The sequence below is a fragment of the Artemia sp. Qi Xiang Cuo genome, chromosome 20 (genome assembly GCF_049724085.1).
Source record: "Artemia sp. Qi Xiang Cuo chromosome 20, ASM4972408v1, whole genome shotgun sequence".
NCBI lineage: Eukaryota > Metazoa > Arthropoda > Branchiopoda > Anostraca > Artemiidae > Artemia > Artemia sp. Qi Xiang Cuo.
Window position 1 is genome coordinate 1,798,286 of NC_142813.1, and position 25,703 is coordinate 1,823,988.

General features: G+C 36.0%; 1 protein-coding gene across 10 annotated transcripts in view; it reads right to left on the reverse strand.

Annotated features, from left to right (window-relative positions):
• The window catches only part of Eaat1 (Excitatory amino acid transporter 1), a 225,597-nt gene that overhangs the window by 106,425 nt on the left and 93,469 nt on the right, over positions 1-25,703 (reverse strand). For 2 of the 10 annotated variants that reach the window (XM_089106431.1, XM_089106430.1), the window contains exon 1: positions 13,525-13,802. The exons of 6 other annotated variants lie outside the window; for them this stretch is intronic. In XM_089106431.1, coding sequence (XP_088962557.1) covers positions 13,525-13,790 — 266 coding nt within the window. In that variant the 5' untranslated portion in view covers positions 13,791-13,802. Of the gene's footprint in view, positions 1-10,411; positions 10,562-13,524; positions 13,803-25,703 lie in introns of those variants that run through there. 2 more of the 10 variants (XM_089106438.1, XM_089106437.1) reach the window with 1 other exon arrangement.

A 25,703-nucleotide genomic window follows, 5' to 3' on the forward strand; every position in this document is an offset into this window, starting at 1 on the left:
AAGTAAAGTTTACAATAATCCCACCCATTTTTACACCCGCCCTTTGCCCAGACCCTCTTAGCAAATTCGTAGTTGCTGGTGGTGCACTCACTGTCAGTAAGAGAATTTTAAAAAGCTTCAATGGGCGGTAGTGACACCTCATCTAGCCTCGAGCCAGAGTTGTAATAATCATATGGATATATACATTTACATGTTAATAAATCATACATTTCATCATCGGGGAAGCCTTGTTTGAGGAGGGGGAAGCTATCAAAATTTTCACTTTTCTGCACCTGAATCAATTGACTTAAAGATTTGGGGAAGAAGCTGAAAGAGTCTAAAAATTGAATTTATTCAGGCACGTGTTACCCTAGCTAACTTTTTTCAATATGAATCCTAGCAGCAGTAGCTTCTCCAATAATTTGGATATGATATTATATGAAAAAGAACCATATATCCCTGCGTCATCTACAACTCCATCCTTGGCAATGCGGGCCAATGCCGGAAGAACAAACTTTAAGTCATAATCGGAATTGTGTATAAAAACAGGTACGAAATATTGTTGTCTAACGTTTAAATTGCATGACTGGTGTGCTACCCCTCTAAAGTTACTCCCTCTCGATGAAATTTCCTGTCACAAATGATCATGGTCGATCACCTTCCTCCTTCCCCCATTCCCAACACCATCATCAAATTCTCCCTTGCAAACCCAAAACATTTTACGATTTTTAATGGCCACTATGTCATCTGGTGATAGGAGCAGAGGATAGTTTGTATAACGAAGGCGCGAAATTGCACTGTTCGCTGTTTAGATTAGACTGACCAATGCCAAGCGCATAAAGTCTTCACCGTCACTCAACATCTCAACTACATCCAACACTTGCATGGTATTATTGGAATCTCGTTGCGCATGAGCGTAAGAGACCCCTATGGCTTCATGTATTTTAACACGATTTGAATTTGACGGATCGCACACGTCTGTCAGTTTAGCTTCGCAGTCCAAAGCGATCTTATTGCTCTGCAGGAGCGTGTTTTGAAAATTTTTTAAACTTAAGATCACTCTATCTCCGCTTGCCGTCTCCACAGCCTGGTATCAATGACGTTTACAGTGTTTCATGTGATGCTTTAACTTTAAATCAAAGCAAAATGATTAGAGGCATGTTGGACAGTAATAACACTTACCATCTCGCTTTATACCCTCCCCCAAAACCCTACTAATATCGTTAATTGGATTATAATCACCAATTGAATCGGAGTCTGTGGGTGGGGTGTATAGAAGCCACACCCAATGTTCTACTGATTCAATTGAAGGAGCCCGCACTGGAAATAATACACCCTTCTTATCGGAACGCTGACCCTCTTCAAATTATGTTTCATACTGTAACACCGTGACACCAATCTTTAAATGTGCCTTAGCCCGCTCAAAAATATCTATTCCTTTTAGTGTCACGAGAAATTGACCATTTAAACAGATAAAATCTACTTTTGGGAACTTTGAATCCTCCCAAACATTAACTACCATTTTATCTAACTTTTTTCTTAGTAGCATCATTGCGCAGTGGCCTGTAAGCTGCAATCAAATACGTATACTTGAATAACTGTACCCTCGTATCAAAATCGATTCGCTGCACCCCCTTACATACCTCTAAATATGAATGATATTTTAACTCAAGAGCCCACCCTCCCCCATGCCTACCTCGTGGCATCATGTACTTTTGAAGAATATATATGTTAACATTTAAAAATTTAATATATAAGACCACAGATCCACTACCCCCCTCGGGATAATTTTACCCCTTAAGTTTAATAATCTTATTCCAAATTATAAAAAACACCTCAAAATTTGATAAATTCTGGTGAATTTAAATCAAAAATGTTTTCAAGTATTTCTAAAAAAAATAACCCCCACTTTCAATTTAAAAAAATATTTTTAGTGCTATCGATGCTTTTAAACTAAACCCCACTCCCCACAGCCTCATTTGTTGTTCAAGAATCGCTCAAATCTTATCAATAAATGAATGTATAATGGCCGAAGGATCTGTTATTATATCCCCTTACCCTAGAGAGTTGAATGGGTCACCGAATTTGGCGCTGTAGACCAATGTGTGGTGCAGGGCAGAGTTAGACAGAAAAAAATCTGGAAGAGGGGATACTGTTGCTGTTGTTGTTGTATTACTACTAGTACTACCTATATCATTAAGTGGAATGGTGGAGGGTGACAGGGAATTGTCAATAACACCACCACTCCCAGTCTGTTCAATAGTATTGGTTGGAGATGGCATGAGGCAGTCCCCTAGTACATATTCCAAGGTGTTTGGGGACAATTGGTCGAGCCAGCCTGTATTGTCCTGTGATGGAATTTCGTTATGAGGACCCGGTTCAGATGCACTAGTAACATCTCCTAAATACTCACGCATAATACTATCTGCCAACCCCGGATCCTCAAGCATGTCAATATCACAGGCTAAGTCGTCTAGGCCAGCCATTTCCTCAAAAAAATCATTGAGGAAACCCCTATGCCACTCCATAGTCTCTTGAACTAGTGTAGGTTCATCACTGAACTCCGTTGGTGGTGAAAGAATTGGTCCTGTAAATTTACTTGTTTCATCACTCAATGGTGGCGGTGGTGCTATATCATTAATCTGTAGAAAAAAAGTTTAATCTCTGGTGTATAATAACCATTATTTTTATAAAGTTAATAGAAATGTGTCAGTTTTTCATAGTCACTTACCCACCAATTAATCAATTAAAAGAAGAAGAAAAAAAAAGCTGGATCGGTTTGTTTGATTCGTAATTACAACTGAACATGTTGCAAAAATATATTGTTTTATTCAGGAAAATGTTGTCTTATTCTTAGAAGATAAGTTAGAAAAATAGAATGGTATATCAAGTTCATAGTTTTTTTCCAAACATTTGTAGAGTAAAAACGTAAAGTTGGGATCCAACTCTAGTGCTTGACCCTCACGAGCATAACTTTTAATGTAATCCGAGGGTTGAGCAACCGGTGTAGTATACTCTATGAAACCTTGCTCTTCAGCTTCGGTTAATGGACACGAGGCCCATACATCGGTTGGTGGTGTCGCTGTGATTTTCTTAACAATTCAAATTTTTCTATGTCTTTTGGCAACAGATTTGTTTGAAGTTGTGGACGTAGTTGACCTGGACTAAATAAAATCATTGTAAGAGAGAAGAACTTTTTTTTTCTCCATCCATATCAACAATTAAAGTTCAATTAAAATGCTGGATGGTCCTTTTTAGAGCCCCCTGGGAGGACCCTTGGGAACCGGGAGCTTCCTTCGGGGTAGGAAGATCGAAGCCCTTTCGAGTTGTGGTATCGGACTTCACAACACTGTTCAAATAGAACACACTCAAATTTTTTCTCGGAAACATCTTTTAAAATGTCCCTAACTGTCTCCTCGAAATAAAATGACCAAATATGGGTTCACCCAAATAATGTTTTTGACATCGCTGTGATGACATATTTGGAAATTATTATAAAACCTTTTTTCCTGTGTTAATATATCTTATCGAAGATAAAAATCCTGTTATATGAAACCCCAAGTTGCAAGGAGCAATTGAAATTCGAAGTAGGTATGTCGGCAAATTAATTTTTCGGGCGATCTGACGCATCATTTGACAATAAACGGTTATATGCAAAATCTTAGTGTAAAAATAAATGGCAGTTTAAGAATAAATGTCAACGGTGAAGTAGTGAATTATTTTTTTTATATAGTTAGTTTGTTTAAGAGAATATTGGATTATTGCATTAGAAAACATCTTGCTTAGAAGAGAAGTTATAGGTAAGGTTTTATAGAAATGCATGATAAGCTACTTCAGTGTTATAAGCATTCCTTTATATACTGCTAATTTGGTTAATGAAAGAAAATGAAATAGGATTATTATAGAATAGTTTAGAAACAAATTTAAGTTTTACTCATGAAAAGTTATGTGCTTGAGAAAATTTACCCTATTTTTGAAGATAGGGAAAGAAAAAAAATTATATATATACTTACAAATTCTGACTGGGCTTCTACACCTGAAGCCCTTGAAAAAGCATGGAAGGAGTCAACCTCACGATCTTGTGTAGGCTGGGATGAGGCATCATGAGAAGTAGCCCACTCCCCCTTCAATTTCCTCCCAGCTTGCGTAGAGGTTTGCGCAGAGCTAACACTGGTGTGACAGGGCCCTGGCATTAAAAGTTGTATGATCATTGGCTGGTCCAGACCATGTGTAATTCTACCTCCACATTTGATGACAGAGGACCTTGCGGCTTGCATCAATGTTGCTTCGTTCCATCTTGGTTTCTTTTCCGAAGGGGGGTAATTGCACGAATCCTCTTCCTTAAAAAGAAGGCAAAATTTAGCATGAAAAAAAACAAACATTTTGATTACTAAATATCAATATATGTATATTAAACTGACAATGCACATTCACTTGTATTTTTCAGTAAAGTTCAAATTTTGTTCTGGCCTTGGGAAGGCATAGGGGTTTTGCGCCCAACTTATGTTAATTTCGGCTCGTTTTGAGTTTGACTCGGTTAATTATTGTAATTTCTGTTCATTTTGGGTTTTATTTATTTATCGATGCTGATTTGTGGCAGTTTCACGATTGGTAGACTTTGATGTTATTTTTGCTAATTTTTTTTGTTTAATGGAGTTCTTTACTTTTCTTTGAAAAACTTATTTTGTGGAAAAAGTGTTTTTTTTCTAATTAAGAACGAAAATCCTTTTGTGGGAACAACTTATGTTTTTGCGAGGAACGTCATTTTTGTAATGAGACCCAAAAAGCGTTTCAAAAAAAAATTCTTCCCTGGATTTGCCATAAATTTACTGCTTACGCTGAATAACCAAGTAAGCAAATATATCGAAGAAAAAAAGACGCCTGTATGGGTATTCAGTCCTTTACTTACACGTAAAAGAACCAAAAGCTTCCCCAAATAAGAGAATTTTCTAAAATGGTGCACATTTCAACTGGACTCAGAAACAGTAAGCTTTAATAGCGTGAATCGTGCTTCAAAAACTCCGGATTGCTACAAGATTAATTAAAAATAGGACGTTAGCCCAATAAGTTCTATTAAATAGTTCACAGTGTTAAATTGTAATGAAGGAGCGACTTAGCTCAATTGTAACCGAAACTCAAAAATGGAATTTTGATAACAGTTGACAAGAATTGGGTTTTTATGCAGATTGCAAATATATAAATTTCACTACGTTTAATATCTAGCCACCAAATGCTCCAATGCATGGGGGTTCAGTTGCTTGGGGTTCTGTTACACGGGGATTCAGTTACAATGGAACCCACACAAAAACAATATTTTGACTACTTTATATGAAGTGAGGGGGATGGGAGCAAGTAGTCAGTTAAAATAAAGCGTGGAAGGGGGGAAATTAAGTTTTGAGGGAGGTGTGAAAATGCTACTTATTTAATACCCCGGTAAACATTTGAATTGAAATGCTTCAGGAGAAATAGACTATTGCTTCTTTCTGAACTGTGTGGGGGGGGGGGGTGGGGGCAAGTATTTAGTGAAAATAATGCTAAAAAGGGGGAAAAATAGAAGCCCCTGAAATCTGAATTTACTAGTAAAACATTTTTTTTTGGGGGGGTGGGAAATAAAGACTGAAAGTTTACTCACATTGAAAGGTTACGAATCCATTGTTTTCAAAGTTAATAATATGTAGTGTACTATAATCAATGTATTAGAACATAATTAAAATTGGAATACAGTGTATGAACATTTAATAGGGTTTTTTGCTTGAGTACATTTTACCGTGTCAAGTTTTTTTAAAAAACCACCTAATCAATTTACCATATGAACTAACCGCCAGCTCTCCCTAACCGACTGACCCCAAAAAAATGAGTGTCACATTAGAAAACCCGTTTGGTAGGGCAAGTACCGTCCGTAGTAATAGGCGACTGACCCTGGCAAGTCAATGTACCGGTTAAACTACACGCATATCCATGCCTCAGGCGTAGGTGTGAAAGTGCGTACACTTTTGAGCATATTCTTGTAGGGTTGAATGTAGGTGTGATATTCCCAATGGCCTTAGGTTGAATGTAGGTTCAGTGGTGCCTATTACCATACTACTCTCATGAACGTGGGTCGATCATTAAAAGCAGGATCCCCAACGCCATCATTGTCACCCCCTGCACACTAATAAAGAGCATGCCAGGGTTCTTAGTATTTCTCTCACTTTTTCGCTCCCCCAAGAGTTGACCGAAATAGCACCACGAAAATTAAAAATATAGCAAAAAATTACAACTATTTTTTATTTTAAAAGCAAAATTTCTTCGTCGTAGCTAGCTGCGTTTCCTTTAGTTCTGACTTTCTATCTGATCAATTGCAAAGAACTCAAATTCTGCTCCGAAATGTACTTCCGTGTCAACTATTTGGAAGTTTCTCAGGTTTGAGAAATCTATTACAGAAACTGAACAAATAGCCAAAAAATATTCTTTGATACAGTTCCTCGACAATTTGATACCAACCTCCCCCACACATTCTGGGAGTCTGTGAACTATTACTTCAGACGTGATGTAGAGTATTATTCTTAGACATGTAATCAGCAAGCTTAAATCTGCAAGCATCAAGTCAAAAGCTGTACAACATGTTTATCGCAAATAATTCTTTACAGTGGTGAGTAGCCTACTCAGTCAGTCACTACCCCTTTAGTATTAACTTAGGTCAAAGAACGAGCTAGGGTGTGTGATTTTGTTGGACCAGAGATTGCGTAATAGGTGGCACTCACGCTGTAAGATATGTCACAAAATTCACTTGCTTGAAATACTTTTCTAGTTAGTCATATCACATTTATAAATGAATTCGAGCTTCTTACCACGTCTAATATCGTCAAGTGTACTGTACGCTGGTATGGACGCAGGGGGGGGGGGGAGCTCCGAGCCTGTACCCCCGAAATCTCACGATTTTTTTTCACATAATTTTCTGATACTTCTCACAGAATAAGGGATTTGAGTCCGCCGAAACAAATGCCTGCGTACGTGTCTGACTGTACGATTCCATAAAATCTCTAATAGTGGTTGCAAAATAGAGCAAAAATTGTAATGCCGCCGACGACATGAGATAATATGAAACTTATTTGAAAAATTATTCGAAAGCGCCGCTTTAGGACAAAAGTGCTGCTTTCACAAAATACTATTAAAAATCACTACTTTCACAGAAATTAGTCAAAAAGTAATGCTTCGATAAAAATTGAACTTTCGTACTAACCTTGGACAAAAGTGCTTTAGGACAAAAGTGCTGCTTTCACAAAATACTATTAAAAATCACTACTTTCACAGAAATTAGTCAAAAAGTAATGCTTCGATAAAAATTGAACTTTCGTACTAACCTTGGAAACCTTGTAAGCAGTAAGCCACTGTCTACTGGCTGCAAAGCAGAATTTACACTAAAAAACAGTAGCCCGCAGGCTTGGTTTCACAACACCTCCAAAGTAGGTCAAAAGACCTTATTATAAAAATAAATTTGAGAATTGTAATGTTTTATTAATACGGCCTAATTACGTAGTTAGTTATTCATTGATCCATAATTAATCCCAGCATAAGTTTCGTTTTACATTTGCAGATCTTTGCATAAACAAGAGATTGAAATCTGTAAATTGATAAATAAATAATTTGCAAGAACTCAATATCTTATCACTTACAATTAAAATGAAATAAAATATTGAAAAACGGTTTTTTATTATTATACCGTTGTTTGTTCATAAACAATTGTTTCTTTTTTTAAGTTCGCTGTCTTAATAAACACTTTACCCTTTTTCAATTATTTCATTTTTTAATTGTACTATGATAGATAAAATGTTCATTTGCATATAAACTGTTTTAAGCGCTTCTTTTCTTGTTTCTTTTCCCGCTTATAAATACTTATGGATGTGAAGCCAAATATTCTGACTCTAAGTACACTGTTTCATTAAAAGTTTCAATATTTCGCTTCGATAGATAGAATACTCATTGGTACATACGCATTTCATTTTCCCTAGATTTTGAGAAATATCATTTCTGGGCGTAACTTCAATGAGAAAAGTTGTCTTGGTACTTCGGTTTGAGAAATTAAATAAACAAAATTCCCCATCTTCCGTTGAATTTGAAAATATATTTTCCCTTTCTTTAAATTTCTGTAAATTGACGCCAATATGGTGAATATGGCTTATGATCTAATTTAAATTATTTAAAAATTTAGATAGCTGAAAATTAAGGTAAAATGCTGTTTTTTCAAAATTTCAATAGGTATAGGACCTGTCATAGACCTGCTTTTGGCTATCTTGGAAAGGGTTTAGGTTAGGAAAATTACACTTTCAGGGACTGGTCTACAGGCTAAAGTATGTCCTGAAGGTATTTTTAAGTACCTACCTCCAATCTTTCTCCCTCTAGAGGGTCCTGACCTTTGATGACCTTTAAAAATTTGTATGTTTTAAAAGTGAAACCTTGCAAATACATCTTCTGCTTAAATGAAGTACAATAAAATTGTTTTCAGCTGCACAACTTTGCTCAATCTCAATTTATAAGGTTTTAAAGATATACTAATACATTTCCTAAATTTTGAAAAAAAAAACATTGATATAGCTTAAAATTCTACTCAAATAACAGGAATTGCATTTTCAGAACTAAAGCCAGATAAACTGAAACTGATAACTGAAAATTAAGGGAAAATGTTGTTTTGGCAAAATGTCAATAGGTGTAGACCTGTCATGTAGGCACATTTCAAGACCCTCTAGAGGGAGAAGGAGTGGAGGTAGGTACTTCAAAATACCTTCCCGGGACATACTTTAGCCTGTAGACACATCCCGGACAGTGTAATTTTCTTAACCTAACCCCTTTCCAAGGCAGCCAAAAGTAGCTAAAGTAGAATTTTACCATTATTTCTAAAGCATACCCGGTTTTCTAAAAAAAAACAAGTATATTACAAGTTCAAATCGAAAAGGACATCTGAGGGATAATGGTTTTCTAGCCACAGCCTTAAGAGGATTATTGAGTTAGTGTGCTAAAGTATCTTGAGGGAAATCAAGCATTCAATCTCCAGAATGAAAGTCTTGTGATTGTCATTTAATGAAAGGCAAAACAAAATATGCAATAAAAACAGAACCCTGATCGCAGGATGGTCAGAAGGGTGAAAATGAATCCAAGCCAGGTATGCCGATTATATTAAAAAAACAGAAATTTCCCCCTACTTTTTAGAAATATTTTTTTTCATAAGAATAATCCTTGCACGTCCCCCTAAACTTCCATCAATTGTCATCCATCCTGATCCAAACATTTCTCCTCCTATGAAAACAAAAATTTTATGAAAAAACAAAAATGGAATGGAAAACATGGACTTTAAGAAGGGGGGCACCCTAAAACCCCTGTATGAGGGCAAGGGAAGAGCTAGGTTTAAAAGATCCTCGGACATACATTAGCTATTTATAAACTTTCCGCTCAACTGAGCACACTTCCAAAATCGAAGTCACTGAGTTTGAACTAGAAAAGGATATAAAGCAATTTGACTAATATTTTTTATTAACTTTAAAGACACATGGTTAATACAAAAAAATAAATATGTAAAAAAAAACAAGTACATCCTTATTTCCAAACCAGAAAAGAAGAAAGGAAGACCTAAATGAAATGCTAACCAAACGCAAAGCTTACATAAACCATATTTTTACCCCCCCCCCCTCCCCCCCCAAAAATAGGACCTATCTTCAACCTCAGCCACTCCAAAATATTTCTTCCTGCCTCTAAATGGTGACAAATTTCCTACTAGTAGTGTTACTCACTTCAATTCCATCCTACTGAGCCTTGTCTTAAAATAAACTTTCTCCCTCAAAACTTCCTAACCATATAGAATGAAGAGGGCTTCTCTTTCTCATTAATATATCGAGTCAGTTTTACATAACTTATAAGTTTTAGCCAATGTATTTGATTAGTAGTAGTCACAAATATAGCACTGTGATTCAGTTCTTCGACCGTCCTCGAATCTCCCCAAAATAAAATTGGCTCTCAGAAGCTCCCCTAATATTAGCGTCAATCCACAGTTTATTTTTGGGGGGAGGGCAAAATGTATTTTTCAAAATCTAGGGGGATAAAATTTTTGTTTTAAAAAAAACATTAAAAGCCAAAAACATTTTTTTTGAATCAAATACCCGTTCAAAAAGGTACTTTTCAAAATGTAGGGGAACACATGTCACCTCCCACTCCTACCCCTAATTAATGTCACTGTCTCCAAAATTGATATTTATAAATTTAACGTTAGCAGGAAATAGGAATTGCTTACTTTCGTTAACGTTAACTTTCGGGAAGATTTCAGAGGACCCAAACTTTTGTTTGTTGAAATTAAGAGAAACCTAAAAAATCGATAGCATGGAAAACACTGTTGTGACTATCTTTGATCCGCAAATAAAGCAAAAAACAAAAATACATAAAGTCAGTGAGCAACAAAACTTACTTTTGAGAAACCATTTTTTAAAGTTTCAATGGCTTGCCGTGTTTCACCGGAAAAGGAACTGTAAACAATGAATGACAACACAATAAAAGTCCTAAAAAAGGCGTCAAAGCGTCTTTATTTTGGAACTAAGCCCACGTTACTGTCATATAATACAACAACACTATGCAGAATCTTGCACCGGTTTGAGTTTTTGGTCGCTCAAATCCAGTACCCTTTGCCCTGAGCAAGGATACACTACCTTTTTTTTTTAATTGGATTTTTAGTAACATCTTATAATTTGACAGATCGACCCCCCAGGGAACCTGACCAAATTCTTGTTTTGATATTAATTTTATTCATTGTTTTGATTTTTGTATCAGAAATTAAGGAAAAATAATTGTAACTTTTTTCTTAATAAACGTACTTGTGGAATTCAAGCTGATAAAGCCAATAAGATTACCAAGAAAAAGAGAATTGTCTTCTTTTCCCATGGAGCATATAAATAATTCACTTTATCTGTGGCTTATCAAAAAGTTTTTTCCTCAGCAGAGTATTGGATGCCGCGGTAATGACATCGCTCAAGCGTAGAAGAAGTCAGGCAAGCAAGCCAGATACGGTAGATTTTTTCCAGAGGAATTGTTTAAGTAGCCTATAGACTTTTCTTGTAGCCTATAGGTATACGTTTGACTGACGGTATATCCAATGTATTATCTTTGTACCCACATCGTAAGGAAGGGGTGGTCATTAAAGCTCCGGAGTGGGGTCAGTTGGTGTAAATATTTGAGGGAGAGCTAGCACCACTCTTCTTGGTAAATCTGAACTAGCCTTGAGGTATTATTTTTTGTTATGTTAAAACAAAATATTCGAAATAAAAAGCGTTTTCAGTGAAGCACAAATGACGTTCTGGCCTTTATAACCTTCTCCTCCCCCAATCCCAGATTGGTGGTCCATGTGACACCCCAACGCCCCGTCAAACCTTCAGCTTGATCAGCAAAAGAGTTCCCAGGATATTGCACTTTCTGTTTCGATACTTAGTTGTACTTAGATCCAAAGTCATATAGGATCTTGTTTTACAGCATCATTTTGGCGGATCCCAGACAATGATCGTTTCGACCCTTCTCCCTTGCTTCAAAATAAAAATTTGAAATCTCCTTACCCCTCCACCTTTCGTCTCCTCAACAGCACCTAAAAGCGCGAATGATCTTGGGGAATGACTCCTTTGCGGATCAAGCTGAAAGTTTCAGGAAGTGTTGGGATACCACATAGACCACCAATCTTGGCTTTAGGGAGGAGGACAAGGAGATAGGTATAAAGATTTGGTTTCCATTTTGTTCAAAACTTTTTTAACGCAGCGGGCCCCTGTTGGAAACCATCCAGGTTACATAACTAGCATGTCGGCTATTCAGGATTTTTTTACGGGCGGGGGGGGGGGGGTTGGCGCAAAAAAGGTTTATCCGATAAACTTGCGTTAGGAGCAAGTTTAATTAAAGCACATTTGCTCTAATTAAGCAAATTACACTACTTTAGGCTATGTTAGGGGAGGCGCTCCCGTCATCCCCCCTGGATCCGCCACTGATGTCTGCAACAACTCAGAAAAGGCTGTGAAATTTAATTTTGTTCTTTTTGGGGTAGGGGAGTGGGATGTTGCCTCGAGCAGACTTTAAATTTTGACAGTGGGTGGGGCAGACGAAAATTGAGCAAAACTATTCATCCAGGTAATCGAAATGGCCTATCTGTGACATTTTGAGAATAATAATTGAGAATCGAGAATAATTGAGAATCGAGATAATTGAGAATTGAGAATAATAAAAATGAGAATCCTAGCTGATAATATATTTGTTTGTGTTTTTTTTCTTCTTTTCTTTACATGTTTCGTTTAAATTAGTTTAGCTTGTTTTTTCTTCTTCTTTTCTTTACATGTTCTGTTTAAATTAGTTTAGCTTGTTTTTTTTTTCTTCTTTTCTTTACGTGTTTCGTTTAAATTAGTTTAGCTTGTTTTTTGTCTTCTTTTCTTTACATGTTTCGCTTAAATTAGTTTAGCTTGTTTTTTTTTCTTCTTTTCTTTACATGTTTTGTTTAAATTAGTTTAGCTTGTTTTTTTTTCTTCTTTTCTGTACATGTTTCGTTTAAATTAGTTTAGCTTGTTTTTTTTTCTTCTTTTCTTTACATGTTTCGTTTAAATTAGTTTAGCTTGTTTTTTTTTCAGTTGATAAAGGCTTTCGGACGCGAATTCAAAATATTCGAACTTGAATTATTATTAGTGATTAAAAAAAAAAAATGTTTTTTTTTGTTATTTTCCACTGTCTTATTTAAAATATAATACCCGTTTCTATATTTTCATTTGTAAATTGAAAGGCAGTGGGGTCTAAAAAACAATTTATTGTTCAATAAAAGGCCGTACCCAGGATTTTTTTTCGGAGGGGATTTACTAAAAAAAATTCGAAGGGGGGGGGGGGGGTACACAAAAAAAAACACATACAGAATTTGTTTATATCCATTTTTGTTACGTTTTTACGAGTCAGACAAAGGCCGAATACACATAATGTGTATATTCCCGGAGTTTTATCTAGACTTGTTCCCTCCAACCTCAAAAAGAAAATATTTCGTTCCATTTTTTTGAAGTGGTATCGTTTAGCACTATAAACCAAATGTTGATGAGACGTAAGTAGCCTTCGAAAATCAAACTGGCAAAAACCTCAAAATTTTTGATTTATTTAGGACTATGTCTTGGTATTTAGAGGAAGTGGGCTGGGATACATTGTATTTAAATTGAATCTGAAAATTCAATAAACGGATTTTCTTAATGCAAAGAGGTAAGACATTTATAAATATAGTATTTACTTCAGATAAGGAGTCTCATCCCATTCACAAGACCCTACCCAGGGGGAGGGGGTTAGGGGATTTGAACCCCCCTCCCAAAATGTTTGTCTGGCTCGTAAAAATATAACAAAATGGATATTTTTTTTACGTTTTTTGAGTTTTTTGTATACCCCCCACCCCAAAAAAAAACATCCTGGATACGGCCTTACCCAAACATTTCCAAAATTTTACTGATAGGAGAGGGTATTCCCTTGCACGGTGATGCAACTCGAATTGACAACAAACGGACTTAAAATGAATAATAGAACACTTACAGTTTCACACGTATTTGCTCACTAATCCTATGATAGGAGACCCTAGCACGGTCTGTGGCACGGGAAAAAACATTTCTCAAATTTTTTTTCACAGTCGTCGCTTTTTCTGAGTCCATAGGTGTTTCAACAACAACATCAACGTCATTATATACTGTACTACTATTGAGTGGAATAGTCTCAGGATTTTTTTCAGAATTTTCTTCTTTTGATTCTTTCCAAGAGTCTATAGCATTAACATCCACAAAGGTATCACCGACTTTGGACATCTTCTGCTTCCTCTCAAATAGGTCGAAAAAAATTAGCAAATGAAGCCTTGCTTTTTATGTTATGATACGCTTTTCGAAAAAAGGATGTATGAAAAGTATTTATCTAACAGCTCGTGGTAGGAACTGTAAGTTAGGAGTAACTCGGCTCAATAGTAACCGAAACGGTAAAAAATATAATTTTAATAACAATAGATACATCAAAAGAATTGAGTTTATATGCTGATTCCAAATATACAAAGTTCATCAAGTTTAACGCTACCCATCAAAAGTTATGAACATTAGACAATTTGCTTAATTTTTGTAACACCCCCGAAAAGTCAAGCGATCTTAATGAAAATCATGTTATCTGATTCAACATGCTAGATAATCCTAATGTAAAGGTTTCCAACTAAAATATGGAAATTGCACTTTTCGCCAGAAGAAAGATCACGGGTGCCCGTTGCGCGTTTGTTTTTTTCCCAGGGTTCATCGTATCCAGAATATCGGGAGAGGGCTTATTTGATCAGAAGTCAAAAAGTCTAGTGTCCTTTTTAAGTTACCAGAAATATGTAGGGAGGCAACTATCCCCCCTCCCAGGCCCTTTTTTCGTTCATAGACGTCGGATCAAAACTTTGAGATAGCCGTTTTGTTCAGCATAGTTTAAAGATCCAAAAACTATGTCTTTGGTGTGACATGACCCTCATAGTCCCTTGGGAAAGGGTTGTACGCTACGCAATTTCCCAACGTTCATACATCGTATTTCTTATTGGGAAATACAAGGAAACTTGAGGGGGATTTTCAAAGGCGACAATTTTATATTGGGAAGAAATTTTCCGCGGGGAATTTCACATGGGGGATTTTAATTGCTAGAAGGAAGGCGTTTTTCATTGTGTATCCTGCTTTTCTTAGCCCTTCAAGAGGTCAATCAATTTCATCTTGCCAAAGAATTTCACTCATAGATGTAGTCACTGACCTGTTACATCTTAATGAAACTAATTCTAGGTCTAACCAGCGCTTTACAGAAGAAGGCAAGGCAAAATTTGAGCACATCGGCTTTAAGTTATCTTAGAAAATTAGAATTAAAGTTAGATAAGATTTACCCATGGTCATAATAAGTCAACTTACTTGACAGGGGGAGGAGCGAGGGTGGATATTTGAAACACCTCCAGGCACTAATTTGGGCTGTTGTCCATCCCTGGCAGTTTGATTTGCTTAGTTCAACAGCTTTTTCAGACAAAAAAAGCGCCGATAACGTTGATCGGCGGAGCAAAAATTAAAGGTGACAATTATACTAAGCAAAATTAGCATCGCCTATTAATCAATCATAAGATTGATCTCTTTGTAAATTAAATAATAAAAACAAATTTTTTTAACTGAAAGTAAGGAGCGACAATAAAACTTAAAATGAACAGAAACTATTCCGTATATGAAAGGGGCTGTCCCCTCCTCAACGCCTCGCTCTTTATGCTAAATCTTTTTATTGTTTTAAAAAATAAAGTTGTGAGAAAGAGTCAAACATTAGCTTAAAGAGCGAGGCATTGAGGAGGGGACAGCCCCTTTCATATACGGAATAATTTCTATTCGTTTTAAGTTTTAATGCCGCTCCTTACTTTCAGTTAAAAAAAAAACTTGTTTTTTTATGTAATTTCTGAACATTTTCGAATTAATGCAGCTTTGATTTTGGCTCACCGTACATGAATAATTAAAACGAAATTTGCATGTTAATTTTTTTTTTTTTTGGTTAAATGGCTTTCTTGAAATTTTGTTCTGACGTAACTTACGAAATAAATTACACAACGAACTTCTATATTCGTATGTTTTTATTACGTATATTAGGGGGTTTGCCCCCTAGTCATTACCTCACTCTCTACGCCAAAGTTCAAATTTTGTTCCAATTCTTTAAGAATGACCCCTTAATCACAAAGGCCGTTTAATTAGAATAAATAGCTCTGATGAAAGTACAAAAAAACTTTAGCGTAAAGAGTGAGATAATGATTAGGGGGTGAACCTAATCATATACATAATAATTTCTGTTCGTTTTAAGTTTTGATTTTGCTCCTTACTTTAAGTTGAAAAATCGTTGTTTTTTTTACTTAATTTCTGATCATTTTTTAAATAATGCTGGAAAATCCGATGCCCCCTTCATAGCAATGTCCCTTCCCCCATGAAACCTACCTCCATGGAGAGATTTTCCTATGTACCCCCCGTTCAACCCCCCTTAACTACTAGAAAAATTCCCCCTGAAAACTTCTGTATACTTCCCAATAACCATTACTGTATCTAAACCACAGTTTATAGAATTATCCAGTAAGTTTATCGCAGATCATTTCTGGTCTTCATTGTCGGTGCGATCAAAAAGCTCCTCCTACTTATTTCTGCATTAGCGGGTTAGTCTGTTTCCGTCAATCAATGAGAAATGGTTACAAAGTGCATTATTCGTAATAGCGGGTTTCCACTTATTTCCGATTATTTCTATTATAACTGTAAGTTTCGCGTCCAAGAGGTTTACAAAGTGCATTATTCGTAATATCGGGTTTCCACTTATTTCCGATTATTTTATTATAACTGTAAGTTTCGCGTCCAAGAGAAATCTGACTTGTCTACCCGTGAAAAGATATGATGCCGCTTATGTTTATATCTGCAAAAACGTTCTCTGGAGCACTCGCACCTCGGTCCGGGTTTTATAATGGTTGAGATAGGGAATGATCATACTGCTAATTCTATAAACTGTGATGTAAACATTGGCCAAAGTTCATAACTTACAGACCTTCCCCCGGGGACTGTGGGAAATTACGTCATCCTCAAAGACCAAGTTATTGTATTTTTCGACTGTACTGAACAAAATGGCTATCTCACAATTTTGATCGGGTGACTTTGAGGAAAAAATGAGCGTGGGAGGGGGCCTAGTTGCCCTCCATTTTTTGGTCACTTAAAAATGGCACTAGAACTTTCAAATTTCGATAAAATGAGGCGTCTCATTATATTCTAGGACCACTGGATCGATACGATCACCCCTGGAAAAAAAAAACAATAAACACGCATCCGTGATCTTTCTTCTGGCAAAAAACACAAAATTCCACATTTTTGCAGGTTGAAGCTTGAAACTTCTATAGGAGGTTCTTTGAAACGCTTCATTTGAGGGTGTGATTTTCATTAAAGTTTTATGACTTTTAGGGGGTGTTTCCCCTTTTTCCGAAAATAAGGCTAATTTTCTCAGGCGTGTAACTTTGATGGGTAATACTAAATTTGATGAAACTTATATATTTGGAATCTGCATAAAAATCTGATTCTTCTGATGTATCTATTGGGATCAAAATTCCGTTTTTTAGAGTTTCGGGTACTATTGAGCCGGTTCGTTCCTTACTTACAGTTCGTTACCATCATAGTATATAAATATTAGATATAGTGGTTACCACGAACCGTTTGAAATCTTGTTAAATATTAGCATCATCACTAATTATCTTTATACAGTGGTTACACTGTTTGAAATCTCGTTAAATATTAGAATCATTTTTATATTAATAAAAATTTTTATTCTTTTTTATTCTTTTTGATAGACTGTTACATAGGCTATTTTTGTGAAAGATTATTTTGTCAGACATATTTCACCTATTAATTTTTATCTTGAAAAGTTTACTTTTTTCAATTTCAATTCAATTCTGTTTATTCAATTCTGTTTATTTTTAGTTTAAAAGATATAACATTTTAAATTTACTAATGATTATTGTAAATAAAATCAATTGCCGTCTTTAAATTTGATGCTTAGTTCTAAATATGTAATCGACCAAGCTGATCAGTAGTACCAATTCACAAAATACAGTACCAATTCATAAAATACCAATTCACATTCACAATTCACAAAACAGTACCAGTTCACAAAATACATATTGCCCCTTCTCATCCCAGCCCGATTTACTCCACTGAGGCTTAGAATTAAAAGAAATAACTGACAGTAATTGCTTTTTTCCAATTTCAAATATTGACGTATTAATAAAATGCTTCAATAGACTACGTTCTGTAGCCTAGTTAAATTTTACATCCAGTCATCAGTAGATCCATTATATATATATATATATATATATATATATATATATATATATATATATATATATATATATATATATATATATATATATATATATATGTCGATCAGCCAAGAGGAAAGGAAAAGGGGTATAAGCCCCCCTCCCCAAAAGGCTAGTTCTTTCCATATTAATGATAAAAGTGTTTCTTATTTACCTTTTATATTGATGTTGAATTAAAAAAGAGGTAATCTGGCACATTGACTGTTTAGTCCTAAGTGACCAACACCTGGGATTTTGGCTGAGGGGGGATATAACAATTGAAACGAGTTCAGTACCTTCTTAGCCGGTACACAACTAAAAGGATACAATCTATGCAATTTCCACATGTTTATAGGAAGTTCAATCAATAAAACCAAATTTCTCCTATCGTTTTCCTTAGAAATATTTAAGATCTTATTAAAAGTTAGATGTTGATTTGAAAAATATATGTCCTATAATGTGCTCGATTACAATTCACCTGAACATATTTCTAATCTTCAAAACATTTATCAATGTAAGGCCCATCCCCCAACCCCCGAAAATAAAAAAATAACAACTACATTTTCAATGAAACCAAAAAAAAAACAAAAAAAAAAACGTGTGCTTGTCACAAAACAACATAAATCCGAAGTGCCCGCACTATAGCTTGAAGGATTTTTATCCACAACAATAAAAAGATCGAACAAAATCACAAAACCACTTAATAAAAAGCAAGGCTTTCTATGATGAATAATTTCTGTTAGGAAGTCACCACTGTATTACATAGAAACCTTAGAAAGAAACTGACGCGTATGGGATATAACGGTTGAAATTGTGCTTTGTCGGAATAAATTGCTAGGATTGGCGCGTCCCAGAAATATTTGGGGTGATGGAACGGAAGGCCATTGACATAATATTGCGTCTACTTGTCTTCGGCACTCATTCCGGTTTTGGATAATTGCAATAAACCATTTTCTCATGAATCTTATAGGGAAATTTTTGGGGCCGACGGTTTGTTAAGAATTTTCCAGATGAATTGTGAAAGGAGAGTCTAGGGAAGAGGTGCTAATTCACGGAGATATAGAGGGGGGGGCAAGGATGTATCCAAGGGGGTTTCGAGGTTTGACCCCCCTCCCCACAAAAAAATATCCGACTCGTAAAACGTAACAAAATGCATATAAAGAAATTTTGATGCGTTTTTAAAGTTTTTTGGAACCCCCTCTACTGTTCTACTGAAAACATTAATATCTCCCTCCCCGGACAAAATACTGGATGTGCCCTTGGGGGAGGGACAAAATGTATTTTTCAAAATATAGGGGGTCAATTTTTTCAATGAAAATACAAAAAATGGATTTTAATGCAAATATCCAGAGGAAAATATTTTAACAAATCTAGGGAGATACGGCCCTCCCACCCTGTCCCCCTAAGGGACACCACCTTTCTTAGGTGCTCATTTGACTGACCGTATATCGAACAATAAGTTGTGCGAAAAATGTTATTTGATCCCAATTTTAAGAGCTGTAATGAAAGAAAGGTTGAGATGGCTAGGCCACGGGGTACGAATGAAGGAGGGCAGATTAACAAAGACTGTGCTTTTTAGCCATTCATCTGGGGCCTAAGAAAATCAGGTCGTCCCCGAAAAGTGCGAGAAGAATTTATAAGGATCGATTTAAAGAAGAGTGAAATGTCATATGAGGAGATAAAGAGTGACGTTTTAAATAGGTTGTGATGAAGGATGGTCATGCGTAGCTGTGTTGACCTTAGGTGGCTTGGTGATGCAGTGAGTTGTTAGTATTGGTAATAGTAGTACTGACGAAAAACTATTTTTAGCTATATTTTCTGTTGAATTTTCCCCCTTTGCTAGACTTGTCCTAAAACCATAAGAAATATTTGTGATTTTTTCCAAACACTTTTTCTCATCTGCTTTTTTAACATATGAGAAATTACGAAAAACACTTAAAATTACACGAGACTTCGAAACGGACAGAACAAATCCTGCGGGCATACATTTTTAATAAAACATGCTCCTCCTCACTATAGCCTATGACGTCCACGGTGAAAACAAAATGTAAAAAATGGACTATTCATTAAACGAAAGACTTATAAGTTTAGAGCATCCATCTGTAGGCTTAAATTGAAATTTTAGCAAACGTATTGACAATGAAACGCTTCCAAAACAAATTTCAACTGGTTCTCATTTTCCTCGTTGATTAAAGATACATAAAACTGATTTTTTAGATGACCTCGCAGTTTAGAGAACTTATAAAAGATTTTTGAGAGTATTTGCAGGATTTACAATTCAAATGTACATACTTATGGGGAATAAAGTATTTAGGGCAAGCCAATGGCATCGACTTAACATTACATCTGGTGAACCTTGGCTATAAACTCTTTTAGAAATTTCAGGATTGGGTAACAGTAATAAAACTGTCTTTTGGCCATAAATTGAATTTCAACTACAAAGCTGAATTCAACATGCAGAACTTTGATTGCGGTCATTGCAAAACACAAATGTCCTTGTCAAAAATGACCTAAAAGGGCCTTCCACAAATGGGTAAAAATACTTACTGTTTACCGTAAATACCGTGCTGCCGTGCACCGTGCTGCCAACATTTTGAGTATTCACCTCCCTGTTCCATTTGCATGCTTCATAGCGTGCTCGGTTTGGAATCTTTTGTCCGAAGGGGCAGGAGTTCGATTCCTGGTGTGGCCAGTTTTTTTGTTTGGGACGGGGGTCAGTGGCGTGACTGTAAGCTCAGCCACAGTTGACCCAGGTCTAAATGGGTACCTGGAGAAATCTGTGGAAGGCAAGCAGGAACGGTGTACGAAAGCACAGGATGGTTGGCCCTCTAACCATACATTGCAATTCCTGGCTGAAGGGCCAAAAAAACAGAGATCAGTACCGCTGGTTTGCACTTTCAGTGTCTAGTGCCGTATCCTTAATCTATAGCTATAACAACAGAGTGGCTTCTCACTTCCATTTCAGAGCATATTCTCTGCATTTTTTTTCTGCGGTTTTAAGGTAAGTACACTATCTGTGGTTATTCCCCTCGTTGAATCGATTGAGGAATTACGTAAATGATTGGGTAATCGAATTTCTGATTTACACCCTAATATACTCCCTAATCAACAAATTAAATCACTTTAAATATATTGATAGGCAGCGCTAAGCCTATCTTTACTAAAGTGAAAAATACCTCGGTTCGGAATAGATTTGAGAACAAAGGGGGTCAATCTCACAAGGCCTAAGTCTCTTAGTTAAAAAGTTTATTGTCTCCCTTTTCCTCAAAATGAATATGCCCCTGACACCTACCTAAGTGCCCTAACCCGTGCCCTAAGTGAACGTTACTGTTGTTGACCTTAAGAAAACTATCACAATATGCCTCCTCGATAGTTTTAAAGACTAATCTATGGACACTGAATGCAACTAAAAAGGAATGTTGGATGATTTTTCTAAGGGGGTGTTGCCAGAATTATGTGAGATTGCAGGCATTGCTAAGACAATTTAAAACCTCCTCAATAGTTCTGCCAATTCATGAAAATGTAGGGAGGGAGGGAGGAGGTAAATATTTCCTAAAAATTTTGCGGTTTCAATTTTGGCTTAGAATTCGGTTCAAACCTTGGACCCCTTTTCAAGTTCTACAGTCCGAGTAAACACCAAGCCAAGCCGGGAAAAGACCTCAATTCAAACGGGCAAGAGACCTTAAAATACTAAGACTTAAGAAAAAGAGAGGTAGAGAGAGAGCGAGATGAAGAGAGAGAGAAAGAGAGACAGAGTTAGGTCTTTGAGACAGGTTGGATATGGGGAATGGTGGATGTGGACACTTGGAAATCCATTCCCGCCGTAGACTCCTTCTAATCGCGAAAGTTTCATTCATGTAGCACAGCAATTTTCTGAGTTGCCGAAAAAGTCTCTGTACTCTCGTTTCATCTATGGATATATAATTGTACGCACATCAATATTCGTTTATTAAAATCACGACAATTTCAGTCACAAAGTTAATCAAAATTCTGGAAAGGTCTATTTATAAAAATGGAAATACGAGCCATTCCACTATCCAGAATCAATATTATTCCTTCGGCAAGGGGCTGCGCACTTTCGAAGTCGTGTACACCGGGTTGCGTACCAAGCGTAGCGACAGTGTGCTATAAGGTGGTATAAAGTGCATCAAGCGCGACACAAAGAGACGTGAGGTAGAAACACTTTGCCAGATAAAGCGGGAAAGGTGGTGCTCCAAGATATACACTAGATATCAGAGAGCAGGCAGCATCTCGGGCGGTCTAGCTTTCTGTTAGTTTAATGACAATTGGTTTCAAGCGAAGAAATATTCTTGACAGGATTTACAACAAAGAGAGCTCCGAATGACGAACGATTTTGTCTATCAGACAAGATCCCTGATGTTTCTTACTCGAAAAGAGTAACGAGAACAATTATACGAGAGTATCTCATTCTTGCTTGATTCAGGCGAAGGATAACTTATCTTCGTAGAAGGATGGATGTCACAAATTAATGAAGAAACTGGGAGTCAGGCTAAGTCAGAAGTTAGGCTTTGGAGTCCTTTTAATTCGCGAACGAGTCCTAAATTTGCATGGGACTTCGCAAAGACATTTAACAGAAATTGTGCAACCCCATACTGAAGCAATTGGAATCCTTTCTGGTTCTGAAGTTGGAAAACTGAAATATTTGATTTATTTTCAGCTACTATCTCCATTGGGATCTCTGGAAACAGGCTTCTTTGATATTTTGACCTTTTTGAGGAGCTCGAAGTCTATGGATAAAAAAAATCGTAGCCTCGAAGATAATTTTGGCTAATTTCATTACTACAGGTTCATTGAAATTCATTCATTATTCATGAAATATTGAATTATTTCATTGAAAAGTCACTGTGGCCTACATTTACCATAAAATAATTAATCATAAAATAATTATGTTTAATTTTTAAATACTTTTTCCTTTTACTAAATACCTCTAAACCATATCAAACACCGGTATCTGTAACTCTACTAACTTAACCTATACCAGTAACTATAAACCAAAAAGAATCAAGACAAGATTCAAAAATTCGAAACATTAATCTTACAAAAAATTATGATTCAACTATGGGTAACCCACACCTTGACAGAAATTCAAAAAGATAAAATTTGAACTTGATTAGATATTAAAACAATTCTAAAAAACCAAAAATTCGAAAACTTTAGTTATAAGTCATCTGGCGGGAAAACGTCGAAAACGTGGCGGTGCCAAAAATAGTCTTGGAGATGTAAACTCAAAGATGAAATTAAAAAAACGCTTTTTAACCTTTTTTTCTATTCCGCCCCCCCCCCCAAAAAAAATTTTTTTTTTAAGTTATCTGTTGGAAAATTTTCCAAATTTGTTGCGTGACAAAAATAGCATAAAAACCTTTTTTCTAACGTTTATACAATTCTTTAATTCCGAAAAATACTTCTATCAGATGACTGATATATTATAATTGAAATTATTGAATTTTTGCAGATAGGAGCTTGAAACCTTGACAGTAGGGTTTTTTGCTACGCTGAACCTGATGGTATGATTTGTCATTAACATATGACTTCTAGGGGATCTCCCCTCCTTTTGCTAAGTTTAACCCAATATTAAAACAATTCTAAAAAACAAAAAATTCGAAAACTTTAGATATATTACAATTGAAATTATCTACTTAAAAAAATTTTCTAAAAAACTTTAATAGTCAATTAAATTGGAAAATTCGCAATATCCTAAATCGTAACTTCCGTCCGATTTTCCAAACAATTCTGATTTTCCGTCCCTTGAATTTTTGATTTTGAAAGGAATGAATTTAGGCAAAACAGACTGGAATAGGTACCTGGGGGAAACTTTGACAAGTCATTCAAATTGAGCCTACTCAACTCAAACGGATGGGATTTCTCTTCTCGAGTCATTCCCTAACTGGTTTCAACTTTCAATCGTAATAAATCAAGTGCATGGAATAGTTTGAATAAAATGGGGCGTAGAGATAAAAAAAGGAATAGAGATCAGATTCGCTCTAGTCAATGTCAATTTATTCTTCCCTATGAAATTCCATTCGAAACATATAGCTTGACCATGAATTAATGGCAAAATCAGACAGCGAAATTTTTGAATTTTGCCTTGATTCTTTTTGGTTTATAGTTACTGGTAAGTTAGTAGAGTTACATATACCGGTGTTTGATATGGTTTAGAGGTATTTAGTAAAAGGAAAAAGTATATGAAAATTAATGTTTCACATAGGGACAACAGAAAATATTGTTCCAAGATGCGGCACGATGTCGCCAGACCTGGAGAGCACAACTCATCACGGTGCAAATTACTCATGTCGCAAATTCAGATAATAAAGGGGGGGGTCCAAAGGTTAAGTTCGAAAATGTTACGCCACTGACAACCGGAAGGCGTCCGTCACAGAGGAAGACAAAAAAAAGACGCTCCTTAGGACATACAAACGCGATAGAAGAGCCCTTCGGACCGGTCTAATCCCAGAGAGGGAGGACACCTACGCAGAGACCCACTGGAAGGACGAATAGAGGATACTTACTTACATCCTATTCGCCTTTGGAGGCACTGGAGGAGCTAAGGTAAGGGTTTTCAACGAAACTAAAAGAATTTCATTTGAGTAATAGATAGTAATATCTCCGTTGAAATGAAAATGACTTAGTCCTAAATATATCCGAGAAGCAAGAGGGGAATGCACAAGAACATGGCAATAAAGACCTTTTGTCGCCTTTTGACCTTCTCTTGTACACGGAAGAAGGTTTTTATTATTATTATTTGCGTTAAGTCTTCCAGCTCAGTGCACAGAGGTTTGTACTATACGCTGTACTAATGGGTTTTGTAATACATGACCAATTTCAAGGTTTTGGCACTGTGCATACAAATCGGAATCTTGTTATTTAAATATTGCTTTTGAATTATTTAATATAAACGAACAGCACCTGTAGATTAACAAAGGCATGCGGCAGACTATGATTTCATTTCAGAGATCGGTTTTTAATGTTTATTAGGGGAGGTCTGTGGGAACTGTGAAGCAGTTATTTTTTTGAGAGTGGTAAAGATGAGCTGCTATTGGGGATCCTTGGAGGGATATATGTAATGTTCCATGGAGACAAAAATAAAACATATTTCCCCGTATTGTGTATTCATACCTTAGTTTTTCAACTTTCTGTTTTTTTTGTTTGTTTTTTTGGTTGTTTCGAATTTTTGACGCTTCCCTAGTGATTTATCATTATCTCTAGTAATTTTGTATATATTGCCTATTATATGCAAAATCATTCTTGCTACATAAGTAAAACAAGTCACTAAATCAGCAGAGAAAGCACTAGTTTAATGAAGAAAATCACTAAATCAACCGAATTTCATTAAAATCTGGTATTTTTTTTTTCAGGAGGTGGCAGCCTAAGACGGTAGAAACACACACTAAATTGTCCCTTCTCAGTGGTGTCATCTTTAAGGTACTCTTTGGATTTTAAGGGATCATATTTTTCAACTATACTGGTTTTATTAGCCATATAATAATATTTGTGAATGTGCACTAATAGCAACACGTTTCAGATTTCATAGTGCAAGGTGATGCCTCGAAACTGGAGAATTCTCTTAAAATAATGAATAGCTTTGTGTCCAACGAATCCAGCTTAACCCCACCCCCCTCAGCAACATTGGAAAATAGTGAATTAAAAAATACACCCTTTTTCTTACTTTCTTATTTAGAAATAAATGATCAAATTTCAAAAAGACAGTTTGGATAGATAGAAACATAGATGAAGCCTGATAAGTGACTACAAAAAAGTAGCATGTAAAGAATACGAGCCATTGAGTTGGAACATATGTCGCTTCTTTGCTCTGAACATGGGTGCAGTCTGAAGAGGGAGAGGAAGCCCCTCC